Here is a 17,744-nt window from a genome sequence, read left to right on the forward strand (position 1 = left end):
TCCAAACACCCACCAGTTCCAACATTCATCTTTCAATACAGAGTTTTTCCACGTCTGTAGTTATTGCTTCAGCTCTTATGTTGTTTTTTTTTTATTGTTGTTGTCGTCTGCGTTTAGAAGCTTATTATCAGGATCGTTTAGTTTGACAAACCAGGCCAGTGATACTCACTCAAGCTGTTGGCACTCAACTGTCAAGTAAATGGTACAAATATCTAAAAAGAAAATAAAAAATAAAAACTCAAGTGTTCGAGAAAAAAACAAAAAGGTAAAATAATGTTCCCCAAGAAACAATAAGGAGCAAAGAAAAACAATATAATACTTGTAATCATCCATACATGAATCAGAATAAACCATCATCTCAAAAAACAATGGGAAAAAAATATTTATAATGAGCAAAAGTGGAATTTTAGTTCATTTTAATGGGAAATACCTTCAGTTTAAGGATTTCAGTTTGTTATCAGCTGGACTCAGGATCATGATCAGTGTTGGGAAACAAAACAGACTAAAATCTATTATACAGATTTATGATTTATTATCTGATTTAAAGTCTCACAAGCTGCAAGAAGGAAAAGATAAATCATCGTGAAGTTTCTTTTACGCGTTTTACAGATGATTTTGGAAACAAGTGAACGACACGGCTGAAAATTATAAACAGCAAAAGATAATTTGTGCAAAAAGAAGCTTCACACAAATACAAAGCAAAGCTGCTTTTAAAAGAAAACACTGATGATCTGCTGCTGGTCACAGACAGATAAAACAACAAAACAGACCTTTAAAATCTTTAAACTGAGCGGCATTTCCCCCTTAAGGCCTCCGGGGGGTGCTAACACACCGACGAGCACTTGAGATTCCAGTAAAGGCCAGAAGAGAGAAGAAGGAGTGGACAAAATGTGTGTGAAGAGGAAAAGTTTGTTTGCTCCTCTCCTATACTACAACAACAAGCTTCACACTGAGGATTTCAAAATAAAAGCCTCAAACCTCTTGCTGTGTGACAGGTTTTCAGCAGGAAGTCGTATTTTACAGTCAAAAGTTTTAAATGGACATAAAAAGTATAAGTAAGGCTTTTTTTATGCACTGAGCTACATTTATCAGATGACGTCATTTCATGTGTGATTATTGAGGTTAATCACCACTCGGAGCGTTTTACGTAATTACAGAACTGCTCTTTCAGGCCGTCGTCGCTCGTCTTCGCTGCGGCCAGTGAACGCACAACGTGTATAACACCTTTAGTCAACTCAGAGGAGCTGGAGTGTTTTCAAGGTTCAGGGGTGTTGTGTAAATGTGTTTTTTTTGTTGTTGTCACATTTGCAAACATTTGGAGGAAATTTAATAAAAAGGTTTGTTTAGTTTCTGACATTTTTGAAGGCAGCGTTTATGTCTCTTTTTGTTACGATGCATGTACCTGTGTGTTTATGTGTGTATAACCAGTTAAACATGGATGAAGTCAGGCTACAGTCACCACTGATTAGTGAATATATTTATTATTTTGAATATGTCAGCTGGATCACATCTCTACATCTGAATTATCTTTATTTTTTTTACTTAATATGTTGTTTTTGATTTCCTCTCTAACAAACAGCACCTTTAATATTTTTATCTTCTGAACATTCACACTTTATTCTGTGAATGTAAACTGTAGCAGAAGCAGAGGATGTGATTTAATCTACAGGAGTTTTATGCTTTTAAGAATATTTTTTCTAACTTTGGACAGGTGTAGATGTGATGACAGCAGCTTGACAAGGTTTTTCAAAAAGGACACAACTCCTTGGATTAAACTGTGATTATAATCTGCTCCTTTTAATCATTCAGACTGTGTCTAGTTGCATAAAAACTGGGACAATAACAACTTTTACGACTTTTTTTTGTTTTATTTTAATGCCACTTTCAGCTACAGCCTGAACTGTTTCCATTATAAGAATAAGTCTGTTTGCAGGTGAGATGTTAAGAAATAAAAAGAAGTATTTATCCAAATATAAATTATGATCAGCACAGTTTTTCTTCCTCTGAATTTTATTCTAGACTTTTTATTATACAGTTTTTTTTTCTGTTTTCTTTTTTTTTTTTTTTAAACGTACAGATGTTTACAATGACCTCAGAGCTGTAACCGTGACTCCATCCATCCATCCAACCGTCTTGTCTTGTCTGTACGTTTCCTGGTGAGCCGTGCTCTTCACATGTGTTAGTCTTGTTATGGTGACACGTTTCTATGACGATAAAATAAAGCCTGTGTCTGCTCCAACACCACACCCACGTTAAGTCACTACGGCTGAAGGCACTGTTAAAACATGTGTCTGCCACATCCACCTTCGCACCCTCACCCCTCCCTCCTCCCCCCCTCCGTTACTCCCGCCCCACCCCGACCCCGTCCACCTCCTCTTCCTCATCATCTTCCTCCTCCTCCTCCTCCTCCTCCTCAGGCGTCTATAGCAGGACACAGCGCTTCTTGGGTTTGGTGTCTGGAGGCTCCAGAGCTGCCAAGATGGCCTCATCGAAAACGTTCTTCAGTCCCCTCTGAGAGAGAAAGGGAGGGAGGGAAAGAAAGAAAGAAAGAAAGAAAGAAAGAAAGAAAGACAAAGGAATGGAGAGGAGAGAGAGAAAGAGAAAAAGAGACAGAGACATGAGAGAAGGGGAGAGAGGAAGGGAGAGATAGATAGATAGATAGATAGATAGATAGATAGATAGATAGATAGATAGATAGATAGATAGATAGATAGATAGATAGATAGATAGATAGACATTGATGAGCTTTATCATTCACACCAAAGTGATCGGAAATGACAAAACGAGCAATAAAAGACAAAATATAGCAAAAAATATTCAAGTGTACAAGTTCATAATAATAAAAGACAAACTGTGATAAAGTCTGACGGGGAAAATATTCACTTTGTTTTGCAGGTTTTCCAATAAATAATCAATGAAGGAATGGATGTGATCACTGTTTTAAAGTTACTCTTTATGTTATAATGATGTTACACTGTTGAAATTCAACACTACCAAAGTCACTACTCACTGAGGCCTCAGTATTAGTTTCAACATGAGCTACTGTTGAAGGGCATATAATAATTTTTCAGTGTCGTTTGCACCATTTCTCTTTTTAATTCTGCTCCCACTGTTTGTTTTTTTTAATTCTAATGCAGTATCTTGGTCCAGGTCCGTCGTCTTTTCATCTCACTGTGAACTGTTTAAACTGAAAACTCTCTTGAATCTTTAAATCTTGAAATGCTCCGGTGAGACTGGACTTGAACCTCTTTACTTGTGGAATAAAGACAAATCAAAAAATATGAAATAAGTGAAAGATTCATCTAACTACAGTGCCCAACAACGACAAACAGCAGATCTTCAATTACAGACTGAACAATCTAACGTTTGGCGTTTTTATCTTGAGAAACATCACAAGCAATTTATCATTATTAAAACAGATACAGACCGAAAGATTAATCTGCAACAGTCACATCCGACAGTTTGTTTGTTGGTTTCTGAGCTCCTACACCTCAAACTGTCACTGATGGAGATGTTAATCCATAATATTTCATTTTTTTCCTGTTTATGTCACCACCTGACAAAGCAAATATAAGATGTGATCAATACTTGTCACTCTAATCCTTTTAATCATCTTTTTTTAATCATATGCACGTGTCTGTGTTTCTCTAATTGTGATTATCTATATTGAAGCATATGGTTTGTTCTTCCTCTTTAAAGGGAGGTATAGTTCAACAAAATTGGCCCATTCGTTACCTTTAATTCTCGGTGCAAGCTATTTTTAGAACGGCGGAGCAGAGCCGTGAGCTGCTCAGAGCTACGCTACGGAGGTTAATGGGATTTCTTGGTTTCCCTCATCAAACTCATCAAATGCACAATCCAACAACTCCAAAACGCTCTGGTGGACAAGTTGTGACCTGCACATTCATCACGCTATGAGATAATAACATAACGTTACCAGACAGAGTTGTTTTAGAGGGAAATTCATGCAAAACCGCTGATGCGCGTTGCGTTTAGGGACAGTTTTTCATCAAGCAGTCTCTGTATTTACGTAAAATGTTGAACTATCCCTTTAATTTTATCCTGTCCTGACTGTATTCGCTTTTATGTTGTTATATTGATTAACTGTGTTTTTAAAATAAAGTTATTATCATTATTTATGTCATTATAATCCAGATGTGTCTCTTCCAGCACCTGTCTTTTGACAAGTGCATTGATTTCGTGTGATACTGGTTATGGTTTGTACCTGTGTGAGAGCCGAACACTCCACGTATTTGACGGCCTTGAGCTCCCGGGCCAGCTTCTCGCCGCTCTCGCAGGTCAGCGCCCGCTGTTTGTTCTTGGCCAGTTTCTCCAGAGTGTTGCTGTCGTCTCTCAGATCCACCTGAGTCCCGACCAGCAGGAACGGCGTCCGCGGGCAGTGGTGTGAAATCTCTGGCACCCACTGTGAAAGCCAAGTCAGATGTCAGATTAACGTTTGGAAAAAAAAAATCCTCCTGCTCCAAATCTGGAGGCGGCTGATTAGTTTAAAGTTAATTAAAACTCAAAATGATCCACATTTAGACTGGTTAAAATTAGATGTTGAAATTAAAGCAATTTCTGTTGCTGTTAAAGAGGAAAAACAATTAGAAAAAAACATTTAATTAAGAAATTAGCTCTTGCGAGTCGAGGGTTATTCATTTTTATCTTCAACACAAGACTGAACAGGACTTTATTGATTATTGAAAAGGCGACTGGACTCACTTTCTCCCTGACGTTCTCAAAGGAGGAGGGCGATACGACGGAGAAACAGACAAGGAAGACGTCGGTCTGAGGGTAGCTGAGGGGTCGCAGCCTGTCGTAGTCCTCCTGACCTGAGGGGGGCGACGCCACGAGAAGTTAACGACACACAGCGACAAACACAGCCGCTGTTGTTTGCGCTCAAAGGAATAGTTCACCCCCCAAAAAATGAAATTCAGTCATTATTGACTCCTCCTCATGCTGATGAATACTCTGGAGTAGTTTTTTATTCCTCAAAGTGCATCTGGAGACCTGGGAGGCCGGTTCCTAGTCCAACGAAAACTTTATATGAGAGTCAATAGAGAGGGCCCGACACAAAAATCATTTAATATTTCCCCACACTGCTCGTCCACTGTAATCCAAGTGACCTGAAGGGATATAGTCCAGAGTTTACCCAAAAGAACGTCATTTAGGACATTTTTACAGCCTAAACAGTCCTGTATTGAATTTGCCTGGGGCGTGCTCTCACGTTAACGTGGTGCATGGGGTGCAAGTACGTGACCAGACTTGCCTAAATGACGTCGTTTCCAGTCAACTCTGGACTTATCTCTTCAGGACACGGATTGCAGTGGATGAGCAGTGTGGAGGAATATTAAATGGTTTTTGTGTCGGGCCCTATTGACTCTCTTATAAAGTTTCCGTTGGACTATGAACGACCCTCCCGGGTCTCCAGATGCACTTTGAGGAATAAAAAACTACTCCGGAGTATTCATCAGCATGAGGGTGAGTCAATAATGACTGAAGTTCATTTTTTGGGTGAAGTATTCCTTTAATTGTCACATCTATGACTTTTTTTAAAATCCAGACACAGGTTTTATGAACTGTACCTGCAGTGTCGAACAGTCCCAGAGTGTACGGCTCTCCACCGATCATCACTGTCACTGCATAGTTATCGAACACCTGGGAGGATGTGAGGAGACAGAGAGGGAGAGAGGGGGGGCAACGACAAAGGAAACAGGAAGTCAATGTGTGATATGATTTCTTCAAAACAAAACAGGAAATACACTTCACTCAGGATGGACCCTCGGTTATACGAACTTAAACCTACATTTGAAGAAGAAGCGAGGAGCAACAAGAAAGTCTAAAAACACACATGGTTTCACATCACTGCCCCCCTCCTCCGCCTCCCCCTCTCTCCACCCGGGTGTCGTTTCCCCTTTTCTTGTAAGACAGACGACAGGAAGCGTCAGAGAAGCTTCTATCTAACTTTATTTATATCTTAATTATGTCGATCACAGACGAGCAGATCAAAGTTACCGTTTGTTTAAAAGTTAAAGAACTGACTCCAGTAAAAGTACAGACACTCGATGGAACCGGCGCTTTGCTGCAGCGGTGGCACAGATGTGTCATCAACATCAGCTGATTCATCATCAGTTGCATAACTTATTATTGATCCCTTTTTTTTTCTTTTTTTTACCTCCACAATAACCAAAGCACAGGTTGATTTAAGAGCCGACTGATCTGTGTAAGTGGAGTTTCAACAACCAGCAGCTTGTGGCTGTTACTCAACACTCACACTCATGACCTATGGTCTTAATCCCCGCCTACAAAGCTCCGATTATATGGTCAATTATTTCACCCTCCGTGGGAAACGGGCGGTCGAGGAGCTCAGACCTCAGACCTGCTTGAATCACCGAACAAAATCAAGGGGCGTGGGCGTTGAGAGGTCTGCAATCAGACGACTGCTGCTGCTGCTGCCTCACCGCTGCGTCGCTGAGCTGTAATCACATTTCACAGAGACAGCAGCAGCGTGTGTGTCTCTCTTTCTCGCTTTCTGGCAACATACAGTATATCTGACAAATCGTAATCATATTCTTCAGATGTCCGTGGCTGCTGCTGCTGCTGCTGGGAGGCATTTAAATGACAAATCAGCAGCTAAATTGACCGTAATCAGGTTAAAAACCTTCATCAATGCCTGTAAATATCCTCGTTACAGAGCAATTAGTCCGTGTGAGGTTGTAAACAAGTGTGTTGCTGCTGTACTGCTGCTGCTCAGGTGAACGCTGTGTCTCTTCTCCGTCCTATTTCATCACTCTCGTACCTTCAGGCTGCTGCCATGTGCAATAACAAACAGCTCGGTCCTGACATGCCCGGCCGCTAACCTGAAGCCTCAGTGTGTTAGTGTGTGTGTTAGTGTTATTGTGTGTGTGTGTGTGTGTGTGGAGGTGAAGTGAAGCAGGGAGTGTTTTGTAGTCGCTGCGCCTGCTTGAACACACAAAGGGGGGGGGGTTTCGACATGTCGACCGGCCGCCGCTTCCCCCCGCGGACGCCGTTGGGTTTTAATGAAGCTGGGTCGAGCGCAGACCGGCTCCGTCCGGATGAACGGCAGGAAGCGAAACGTCGGCCGTCACGAACACGTTTCCTCCCTCGTCCGTTTGGTCTTTATTTAAAAACATGCAGTGCTCACAGCGGACGGCTGGAAACACTGGGCCGACATCTTTGATCGGATCATCGTCTTTGATTTAAATGATTATTTTGTTCTTGTGCTCTTTCTAATTTTGGACGAAGTTGGATTATATATATATATATAACTCTCCTATGGGGTTAAACCACAGACGTCCAGAGCCTCATATCACTTCGGGGCAACAGAGTTTGTACCGCTGAAGTAGAATATTAACTTCATTATTGTAAAAATCTAATTTTAGGTCCTCTAACGCTCTAGTTTCTTGGTTTACTGAGGCTATCAATGACAAAATCCAACATCTTCCAACTAGGCTCCATCTATGGACCATCAGGCTCTATGAGGATAACGACCATCAACGCCGTATCATGATGATCATGTGCACAATAATGAATCGGAAGGTTTCTGCACATTAACCAAAAAAAAAAAGAGAACTCAGAGCACTGAAACTGTTGAGATCCAACCGCTGTTACCATGTGTGTAAAAAAACAAACAAACATGGTGACACATCAAATAGTAGGTGAGATATTTCAGTCTTATCTGGACTTAATGGATTAACTGACTCACAGACGTCACACCTGGATCACAGCTGGCTACTGATGGCACGTGTTGCCTTGTCGTGGTGAAACACCTTCATGAATCTACAACCGAGTCCAGTTGACTCAAGCTGGGGACACACTACACGATTTTTTGCCCCATTTTTACCCACGATTCACAGTCGGGTTTAGTCTGCACCAGTCAGCACTAGTTGTGGACAGTCGGCATGGCGAGTTGGCGCAGAAATCTGTTAGTGTGTGATGGGGATCATGGGAACATGTTTGGTTTTGTCGATTCTGGACGCAGTCGGGTCGTGTGTACTGGTGGTTACCGACCCAACCGCAAAAACACGTCGCCCACAGCCAATGAAAAAGAGGAGGTGGGACAAATGAAACAGCGTCTGAACTCAACGTCGACTCCTCCACAACTTGATCCAGACATGTTTTTTTTCTTTCTTCTTTTTAATGGATTCCTCACAGCTGATAGCTGCACAAACAACAACAGCAGCAGCAGCGAGCCGTATGTCGTCCATGTTATTTGTAAAATGTGTTGACATGGTTGCCTAGCAGGGGGGAGGAAACTCAACTAACGGCATCTGTGGAAATCACTGCACGCTACACTTTTAGACTGTCACTCCCGCCAGAGTTTGGTGCGTTCAGGTGCCTTCAGTTGGTTTGACAAATCGTGTCGTCTGTGCGCCCTCATCTGGCGGAGTCGGTTAGTGTGCACTCCAAGTCTTTTCTGAATCGGCAACGACTGTGAAAATCGCGTAGTGTGTCTCCAGCTTTAGACTCAACTTTCTCAGAGAACCATGACCTTGATTTGACCAACTGAACAATCACAGTGTAATTACAATCGCAATACCGGGCAATGCAATATCCAAATCGCAGAAGCTACAAATTCTTTTATATTTCGACGAAGGTTAAAACGTGTCGCAAAACTGAGACGCCCTGGACAATAAATTATAGTCTCAAGACTTAAAGGACTTGTTTCCTTACCAACAAAATCTAATTAATTTTTTTAAAGTGAAAAATGGCAATATGTTTTTTGCACATCTTGCAGCCTTAGACATCACCATCTCTAGGACTGTGCTGCTAGCCTAGAAATCTAGACGCACCCTAGCGGCAGCAAATCTATTTGCTCCGTAGGTGGGTCTAGAAACGAGCCATAGGAACTTTTTGAGTCTCGAACACCGTTTGTGTTCACCAATCACAGCGCTCTATCTGTTTAGAGAGTCGTTGGGCGGGTTTAACGCGATGACGACATACATTTTAATTGGCTTGTCAGGCTAACGTCATCCTGCTCTTTGCTCTGATTGGTCGTAGCGCCACCCTATTGCGTGCAGAGGCAGTTTGAAAGACAGCCTTCATCCCGCCCCCTGGATTGAGCTGAGGTCTACCGGTCGTTTCCAGACTAGACATTTTAATGATATAGTCTGGCTTGTCAGGCTACTGTGCTGCTAGAATGACTAAAAAAATACAATTATAACAACTTTCAGGTTTTGTCTTTCTAGACTAATGTTGTGTCTCTCTTTTAGCTCAGAAAGTCTCTGTCCTTTCTGTCACACCAGAAAACACACACATACAAGGACTATAACGTACAATTAGCACGAGTCAAGTCATTGACGCTTGTATTTCATCATCCATGTTGCTTTCTTTGCTGTTTTTTTAGGTCGTAGACCCAATCAAGAAACGATTGTGGACATCTATATCAAACTTTTCTGAAGCTCTCTCGTTTTTGTCGTACAGACTACAACACAACAGAAGCACCAGCTTTTCCAAAAGTCAGAAACTCACGTGGATGTGAGACGAAAACGTAACAGAAGAGACGACGTGCTTTTAAAACCAAAATCGTGGCCTAAGAGAGAACGGTTCAGACTTCACTCAGACTGACTGACAAGACAGTTCAGGTTGTTACACAAACACAGCAACAAACACACACACACAGGCCTGAGTACAAGTCAGTTCAAGTTTAGACAGAAACACAGTGTGATATGTCGAGGCACGATGGAAGGGTGAGGCACTGAGACACACACACTCATATATCTCAATAAAATACAAGCTGCACACACTCACTCATTGTTCACACACACTCACACACACACACACAGACAGACACACACAGTCAGGGGAGGCATATGCAGTTTTGTGATGATAATGTGTTTGGATGGAGCTCAGACTACAGAAGCTGCTGGAAACAGTCTGATCACAACACAGATGAGTCACGGTGGAAAAGAGCCGCAGCTCCACGAACAGAAGCCGCCGAGCGTTTGTGTTATTTAGAGCCGCAACAAAAAAAAAGAAAAGAAAAAAGAAAAACAAAAAAAAAACGCTGAGGATGAAACACTAGAGACGTGACATTAGATTCATGTTTTTGAGGAATTATTTCCTGCAGGAGACTTCCTCTTCCTCTCTCCTGATTTCTCGTGGCAGCAGCGGTGGCGGTGGTGGTCATCAGCTGACCGACAGGAAACACAAACACACACACACACACACACACCAAGTCGATGTAAAAAAAACAACCAAAAAAAAAAACTGCATGTTAATGGTGATAAATTCATTTCTGCAGCAGCTGTTCACACTTAAGGAGAATAAGCAGAAGTGTGCATCTTCCTCTAACGTCAGTGGTGTGACTTTAGCTCCCACGCTCTGTAATAATAATATTAATAGTAATGATAATAATCTAATTTAAAGGACGAGCAGCCGAAAGGTCAAAAAGTTTTTTAGTGTATTTTAGCAAATCATCAGTTCAAAGGTTTCAGATCCATGTTGAGTGTTTGACGCGGTGTGGTCAGTCAGGGTGTTGGCTACAACAGGATAAACAGAGCAGGATGTGAAGTCTGCAATAAAAGTAATAAGGGGTCAAAAAAAAAAACAATGGGACAATAAGTAATAAACAATCAGAGAACTGTAGCTCTAACGACCAAAACACTCGGCTTCAGCCGGGATGAGCGGGAAGTTTCTCATCCGTTATTGTTGTATGGATAAATTATCATCGGAGGTTCAAGTAAAGAATTTATATTTTGAGAGTAAAGCTGGAATATTTAGAAAATATAATTCAATTCTTATTAATATTTTTTTTGAGACAGAAGTTTTGCTTGATGTTAGCGTACAGTCAAAATATGATATTTTAATTAACATTATATTTTTGTATTAAGTATTAACTGCGTTTTCTTTGGTTCTTAATTTTCAGAAGTAGAAATCAAAATTCTCAAGACTGAAGTTGATGTTTGAGATGTTTTTCTTGAATTTATCCCAGTGACATTACAACTTATTTCTGAAAACTTTTAAACTTTTGCTACTTTATTCTTGAAATATTAACAATTTATCATCCTTAACAATAATGAAGGATAAAAATAAACATCTCGTTACAACTTTATTATGTTTTTTTTTTATCTATTTGATTTTGACCTTTTGTTATTCTATTAAATTCAATTCAGATCAATACAATCTTATGATTTGTCATGTATTTACTCACTGCTTATATACAAATTCACTTAGTATTAAATAATTAACTTACAGTATCACTGTAATATTGTGAGAACATGCGCTCTGTCTCGTCCTCCTCCTCCTATAGTAAACACTCAAAGTGACAAGTCTCCATATTTACATCTATTTACCTATGAATTAATCATTAATGAAAAAACAAATATACAGCAGGTGTTGGGAGAGCAGCACACAACAACACATTCACAACAAATGGTTAAAAACAGTAATGGTGGTGTTGTGGGGTGGGGTGGGGGTTATAGGGGGGTGTTGGGTGGCGATGTACGAGAGACAGTCAGACAGGAAGAGGAAGACAGAGCTGAGTCAGCGCTGTTGGTTCTGTAATCCTCTGATCAAACTGTGCTGACCGCTGACCGATGCAGCGGCGATGTGGTCTCCATAGAAAACAGTAGAGAATTACTCATCAGTTAGCAGCCACCGGGGAGAGGGTGGGGTGGAGTGAGGGGTGGGGAGGGGGTCGGATGGACGACACTTCAGATACTTCCAGCAGCAGCAGCAGCGGTCCGGCCTGTCAACAGTCAGTCAGCTGTTTTCTGACTGTCAGGAGTTTTGCTGCAGGATCGATGAGGCCGCGAGGCGAGGCGAGGCGAGGCGACGGTCTGGTGGGGTTTGTGTCGGTCTCCAGAGCCTCGGAGGCGTCTGATGCTGCTGCTGCTGCTGCTGCTTCAGCAATGACACGACACTTCTGAGTGGTTGAAGAATCAAACAGGAAGTGTCGGGAGACGGACGGACGTGCTCCAGAGGGGTTTTAAAAAATCGATGGTGCACGTGTACCTGTATATATACACACTCCTGCGATTGCGAATATCCGATCCATATCCTCATTTCATTTATTTAAAAATACTCTTTCTTTCCGTTTCCCGTTTCTCTCAACTTTACTATCAAAATAAAGGCAAAAAAGCCCCCGAAATTACTTAAAAAAAACAAACAAACAAAAAATGCTCAGTCTTCTTATCTCAAAAATCACCGTACTTGTCAGATATAACACCCCAACAACACCTCTCCCCTCCTTACAGCTTCTAATACAGCTTCTTACAGCTTTGTCCATAATTCGGCTTGTTTGCTGCTGATTCATTGATCCATTTATATTACTTTATATAACCTTGTTTTGTCTATTTACTTTTTGTTGTTGTTCTGTTGCTGCTTTGCTTTGTTTTGTTTGTTTGTGTTGTCTATGGTCTTGTCTATTTGTGATTATTTTCTATATTGCTACATGCAGATCCCCTCGAAAAACCAGATATCAACCACATCTCAAGGGGTTTTTACACCAGTGCCCTAGCTGCACAAGATTTAGACACTCAAGATTCTTCTCCATCATTCAGCATCATCCGGGCGGGGTGAGAGGGAATCGATTGATTACTGATTGATTCTGCAGCCCGATCACACAGAATTGTCCTCGTAGACATAAAGGATGAGGAGTCTTGCAGGAGAGATGGTTTGTGTGTGGACTGATTCTGGGTTCACGTAAAGACACAGAGACGGACTGAATCTGAATGCATCTGAAAAACTGTGTGCAGGCAAACATAAGAGAATCGGGTGTGTTTAAAGCTCATTTTTTCAGCTCTTTGTGGGACGATTACTGACGATTAAACACTCTCCATCGTCATCAGTTTGCTTAAAGTGCCCAGAAACCTGTCCACACAGAAAGCTGTAAGTCTGAAGAGTCCAGTCAAACAGAAAGAACCAGAGAGAGAGAAACTATCACCAACACATGTGAGAAAGACAACAACTTCTTTTTTTTTCTCTCCCTTAATTGTTGTTCCTGTTTCATAGCACAGACACCCAGGTCCAAAATACTGATGATGCCACAGTAAAGGAATAGTTCAACCTTTTTCAGAGCTGTTTCCAGTCTTCCTGCTAAGCTGTAGCTGTAGCTTTACATCTAATGTGCAGACATGAGAGTGGAATCTGTCTTCTTCCTCCTATCGCTTCTCTGGGCCTTTTTTTTTTTTTTTTTTTTTAATTGAAAATAAAACCAAACTGTGAAAAGTGCATCTGAGATCTGCACTGAACAGGAAGCGGAGTGCGCGCTGTATGGCAGCGCTGGTACCGGTTTGATTCTCTTCAGTTTCAGTGACTCTTCACAGTCCTTTTCATGTCTGTTCAGTCCAGACAAAGTATAAACAAGCACCACTTCCTACGTGACAGGAAATAGCTATAGAGAGCACGGAGCGCTGAATGGAAAAGGTTACCAGAGACGACACAAAAGGAGGCGACAAACTGCTCACAGAAGAATAGAGCGGGCGTTAAAGATGGCCGACATGTGGCATGCCAATCACCTGCATCGTCAAACCAATTGCGGTCTCATGTGTACAGTTGACTCACACACAGCAAAATAATCATATTGGGATCATTTTGATAAGTATTGCAATTCACATATGCAATTTCAGTTTCAGTGTTTTTGTTTTTGCATTTGTTTTCACTGGAAAGAGATTTTAAATGTGATTTTTTTTTTTTTTAAGTATATTTTTTGGGCTTTTATGCCTTTATAGACAGTACAGTTGAGACAGACAGGAAATGGGGAGGCAGAGAGAGGGGGGATGACATGCAGCAAATGGTGCCCGACGCAGGACTCGAACCGGGGCCGACCGCAGCGAGGACTGTGCCTCTATACATGGGGCGCCCGCTCTAACCACTACGCCACGCGACGCCCCTAAATGTGATTTTTGTTGGTTTTTATACCAAATAAGTTTTAACAAGCAAACTGCAGCTACTGTGATTTGGATATTGCACTTGCACACATATTGTGATTTTGAATATATTTCAATAAATTGTGCAGCTCTACTTCACAACAGTAACAAAGTATCAGCTATAGGTCATTACTCACCTATATGGACTTTGTCGTCACTACTTTGTGTTTGTAGAAGGTCACTTAATTAGAGCTGCAAAAATTAATCGATTAATCTAACAATAATCGATCATTAAATTAATCGTCAACTAGTTTGATAATCATATAATCAGTTTGAGTATTTTTTTTAAAGAAAAAAGTCCAAATTCTCAGATTTCAGCTTCTTAAATGTGAATATTTCTGGTTTCTTTGTTCCTTTATGACAATAAACTGAGTATCTCTTTGGTTTGTGGACAAAACAAGGCATTTGAGGATGTCATCTTGTGGTTTGGGAAACACTGAAATGTCAAACAACTAATCTATTAATCGTTTAAATAATCGACAGATTAATCGATAATGAAAATAATCGTTAGTTGCAGCCGTTCTTTTAATGTCAGTCACTATTATCTGTCTGAACGTGTCCGGTGATCGGTGTTATCATCAATCGGTTTCAGTCGTACTCACCGTGGGGACGTATTCAGAGGGAAACTTGTTGGTGGTGTAGGAGATGAGCAGGCAGGTTTTCCCCACAGCACCGTCACCCACCACCACACACTTTATAGTCTGCATCTAAAGGAGGAGGAGGAGGAGGGAGGTAGAAGAGGAAGGTTTAGAGATCCAGAGAGACAATGGACGAGCTTTACATGAATAAAAACACTCTGTTTTTGTTATATGATAAACTGATTACATGATATTCCTAGATGGAAGTCATCAAAAAAATACTTTTATTTACTGTTGGCACCAAAACTCAGACATCACGTTTCCCTCCCTATGACATAATTGGACCGTTTATTTTATTCACATCTGCTTAACATGAAAGACAGACTACAAAATACAACTTTTAGAATATTCCTGGTAAACTATAATTGCAAGTAGAGATAGATTATAAATAGACCAAACATAATTGCAGCCTCAGACAGGTTGGTTTTTCACTTCCACTTTGTTCAATGTGAGTTCTCCACTGTTTGTCTTTAAGGCAGATGGAAAGTAAAACATCTTTATCAACCAGATGGATCTTTCTTCCTTCTTGTAACTCAACACCTTTGGCCACTTTGTGTTTTATTTTGAGCATCTCAGACTCTGTTAAAAGTCCAAAATCACAGGTTTCACTTTTAACATCCACAATATTATGCAAAAACTGTTACTTTTCTGTGGTATTCAACTGAATTCAGGTGGTTTTGTCAAAATGTGAAGCTTTAGAAAGGCTTTTTTTGATAATTATCTTATGCACCAAATAATGCAATGACCAATAAAGACAATAAAAGTCAAGTTAAGTGATATCCCTGCTTCCCATTCCCCGAGTCTTGTCAGTTTCATGTAAACAACCTGCAGCCTCCTGTCTGTCTGTCTGCGTGTCTCCCTGTTACCTGGGATGACACCAGCATCTGTAGTGCGAGCCAGTGGATGGAAAACAGTGGTCGCTGTGTTAACTCCGTGTTTACTACACACTGTCTGGAGATCCTGTGACCACCCAGACGCCGGGGCTGCTCGCATACCCCGGCTGCTGCTTCATTAAGGGGCAACAATGGTAAAGGGGAATGGTCTGCCCCTTCATCACTGGCTCTTTGTTTGGGCCGTTTGGCAGAGGCAGCGCTCGGCTCAACTCTGATGAGTCAGGGACAAGTTAACTGGTCATCTGCGGGGCCGATGACATTAGTTATGTCAGAACAATTTGCTCTACAGAGATTTTTTTGTTTTTAATGCAGCTATGTCTTTCAAATGCACCATTGTGTTTTTTTTTGGGTTTTTTTACTCGTGCATCGAGCCCGTTCTGTTTCCGCAATCAGCAGCAACTGATTATCTGCACTAACGACTCAGCATTTATTTCAATTAATGAACCACTGGGCATGGATATATTTGTTTTGACATCTTCAGTAGACAAATGACTGGCGCAGAAATATTTGCTGACTCATTTTCTATTGATTAACTTCGTAAACTAATCAACAAAAACATTTTCAGCTCTACTTTACCAGCCGAAAACATTCATTTCAGGGGAGGTCTATGATGATTTTGAGGATCGATAAGTGAGATTATTACCTTCTTAATTTATTAATCAACTAGTCTTTAAAATATAATAAACAACAGCAGAAACTACCCATTACAATTCCTCAAAATCCAAGGTAAATGTTTCATGAAACTTAATTATATTCAGTTAACTATCATAGAATATTAAAACAGAAAGTGTACACAATGAAATCAGAATAATTGCAGATTGAATTTCCATAGATTAACGAATTATTCAATAGTCTATGAAAAAAGACACTAAATCCTAATGTCAGACGAAAATAATACGGCTGGCATAAACATGAAATCAATAGCTACAAATCAAAACTGGAAACAATCCCTTTTCTATATGATATAACTGATGACAGTAAAGTAGATAGATAGATACATAGATAGATACACACAAACAGTTAAAACATGCACACAACATAAATCAAAGTCAAATAATAGGTTTGATAAAACATAAATTAAAAATGCATCATTCAAAGTGAAATGTCAAGTGTAGTAAATGGAGGCTGTAAGTCCTTTAACATGACTTTACTTATTAATTTACATATGACACAGGATCACATGCACTTTGTGTTTTTCATTTCATTTTCGATACAAGCTGATTGACACCCATTAGATTTAAATAAAGTTTTATTACTCTTCAGTCACTTCCGCATCGAAAGCTGTGGTTTAAAAAAAAAAAAAAAAGGAAAAGAAAAACACGAAAACCCCACGAAAGACACGATTGACGTCTTTTTCACAGGCCGGGATTGTTTCTACAGATTTAAACTTATTGAACTTTAACTTTACAGCCTGTTGACGGGATTTATCAACAAATATCTGTTGAATAAAAGTTTACTCCTACTACAAAGCTAAAGCTAACGTTAGCCAAGTTAGCTCGGTGGCTAATTGACATCCGCCAGACCCCCACACCCACAACAACGAAAAAGGGGCCTGTTTAAAATGAATTTACTGGTTGAATATCTCCTTTGAGGAATACGCGTGTTAAATCAACCTTTACGTACATTTAACACGCCGGTAACTTTCAGCAGAGATTTCATAGCGGAAAGTTAACTTAGCTGCTAAAGGAAATGGTTTGTTTTGACAGCTGCCCGGTTAGTTAGCACAGTTAGCTGTCAGCTGTGGGCGAACAGCCACCGCTTTTTATATATTTATCTATTCTTTTACAACGAGTGGTGTCAGCGGTGTCTTTTTAGCGGGGATATTTCACTATTTAACGTCGGTAAATCGCAGTTTTGAAGCACCATGACAGCTCCTACCTTCTCTGTTCTCAGCCGCCGCCGCTGGACTCACAGTGCTGCTGCTGCTGCTGGTAATGAGGTGGTGCGACGTTCAGGTGCTTCCTGTAAAACTCCCACTTCCCCCAGTGCGGAAGTGCGGAAATGTGGCCGGTGGTATGTTCGAGTTCCACTGGTTTTTATTGTCGCGAGTAAATGTAATGATTTGGTATTTTCCACACGTTGTGGCCTGGTTTGTGTTATTTACACGAACTAGGAACACAAACATTTTATTTTTTCATATTGTAAATTAAAAAAAAGAATTCAAACTTTAACTGAGCTACTAAAACACATGACTTTAAACGCCCCATTTTCCTCTTATTTCTTGGTAACCTTATCTTATTTATTTTAGCTAAGTTTAGTTAGGATTATTAAAGTAGCCTATGATTTAATTGAAACTCCTTGGTGGAGGCTGATGTACACAT

General features: G+C 40.5%; 1 protein-coding gene across 1 annotated transcript; it reads right to left on the bottom strand.

Annotated features, from left to right (window-relative positions):
* Positions 1-1,992: 1,992 nt before the first annotated feature.
* On the bottom strand, positions 1,993-17,427 carry LOC146978129 (cell division control protein 42 homolog). The gene is made up of 6 exons (XM_085790859.1): positions 17,302-17,427; positions 14,495-14,599; positions 5,586-5,658; positions 4,723-4,832; positions 4,226-4,423; positions 1,993-2,511 (listed from the first exon to the last, which is right to left on the bottom strand). The coding sequence occupies exons 2-6, from the start codon at positions 14,597-14,599 to the stop codon at positions 2,422-2,424; spliced, it is 576 nt and encodes a 191-aa protein (XP_085646985.1). The 5' UTR covers positions 17,302-17,427; the 3' UTR covers positions 1,993-2,421.
* Between the last annotated feature and the right edge of the window lie 317 nt (positions 17,428-17,744).

Source organism: Trachurus japonicus, chromosome 11 (genome assembly GCF_045865225.1).
Source record: "Trachurus japonicus isolate A0001 chromosome 11, Traja_1.0".
Classification (NCBI taxonomy): Eukaryota; Metazoa; Chordata; class Actinopteri; order Carangiformes; family Carangidae; genus Trachurus; species Trachurus japonicus.

Excerpts from the sequence above, each read along its gene's own strand:
- LOC146978129 (XM_085790859.1), bottom strand. The coding sequence starts at position 14,599 with ATGCAGACTATAAAGTGTGTGGTGGTGGGTGACGGTGCTGTGGGGAAA. Across the intron at positions 5,659-14,494 it reads CCTCTGAATACGTCCCCACG|GTGTTCGATAACTATGCAGT; the intron begins GTGAGTACGACT and ends ACATCCTCCCAG. Across the intron at positions 4,424-4,722 it reads TTGAGAACGTCAGGGAGAAA|TGGGTGCCAGAGATTTCACA; the intron begins GTGAGTCCAGTC and ends TGGCTTTCACAG.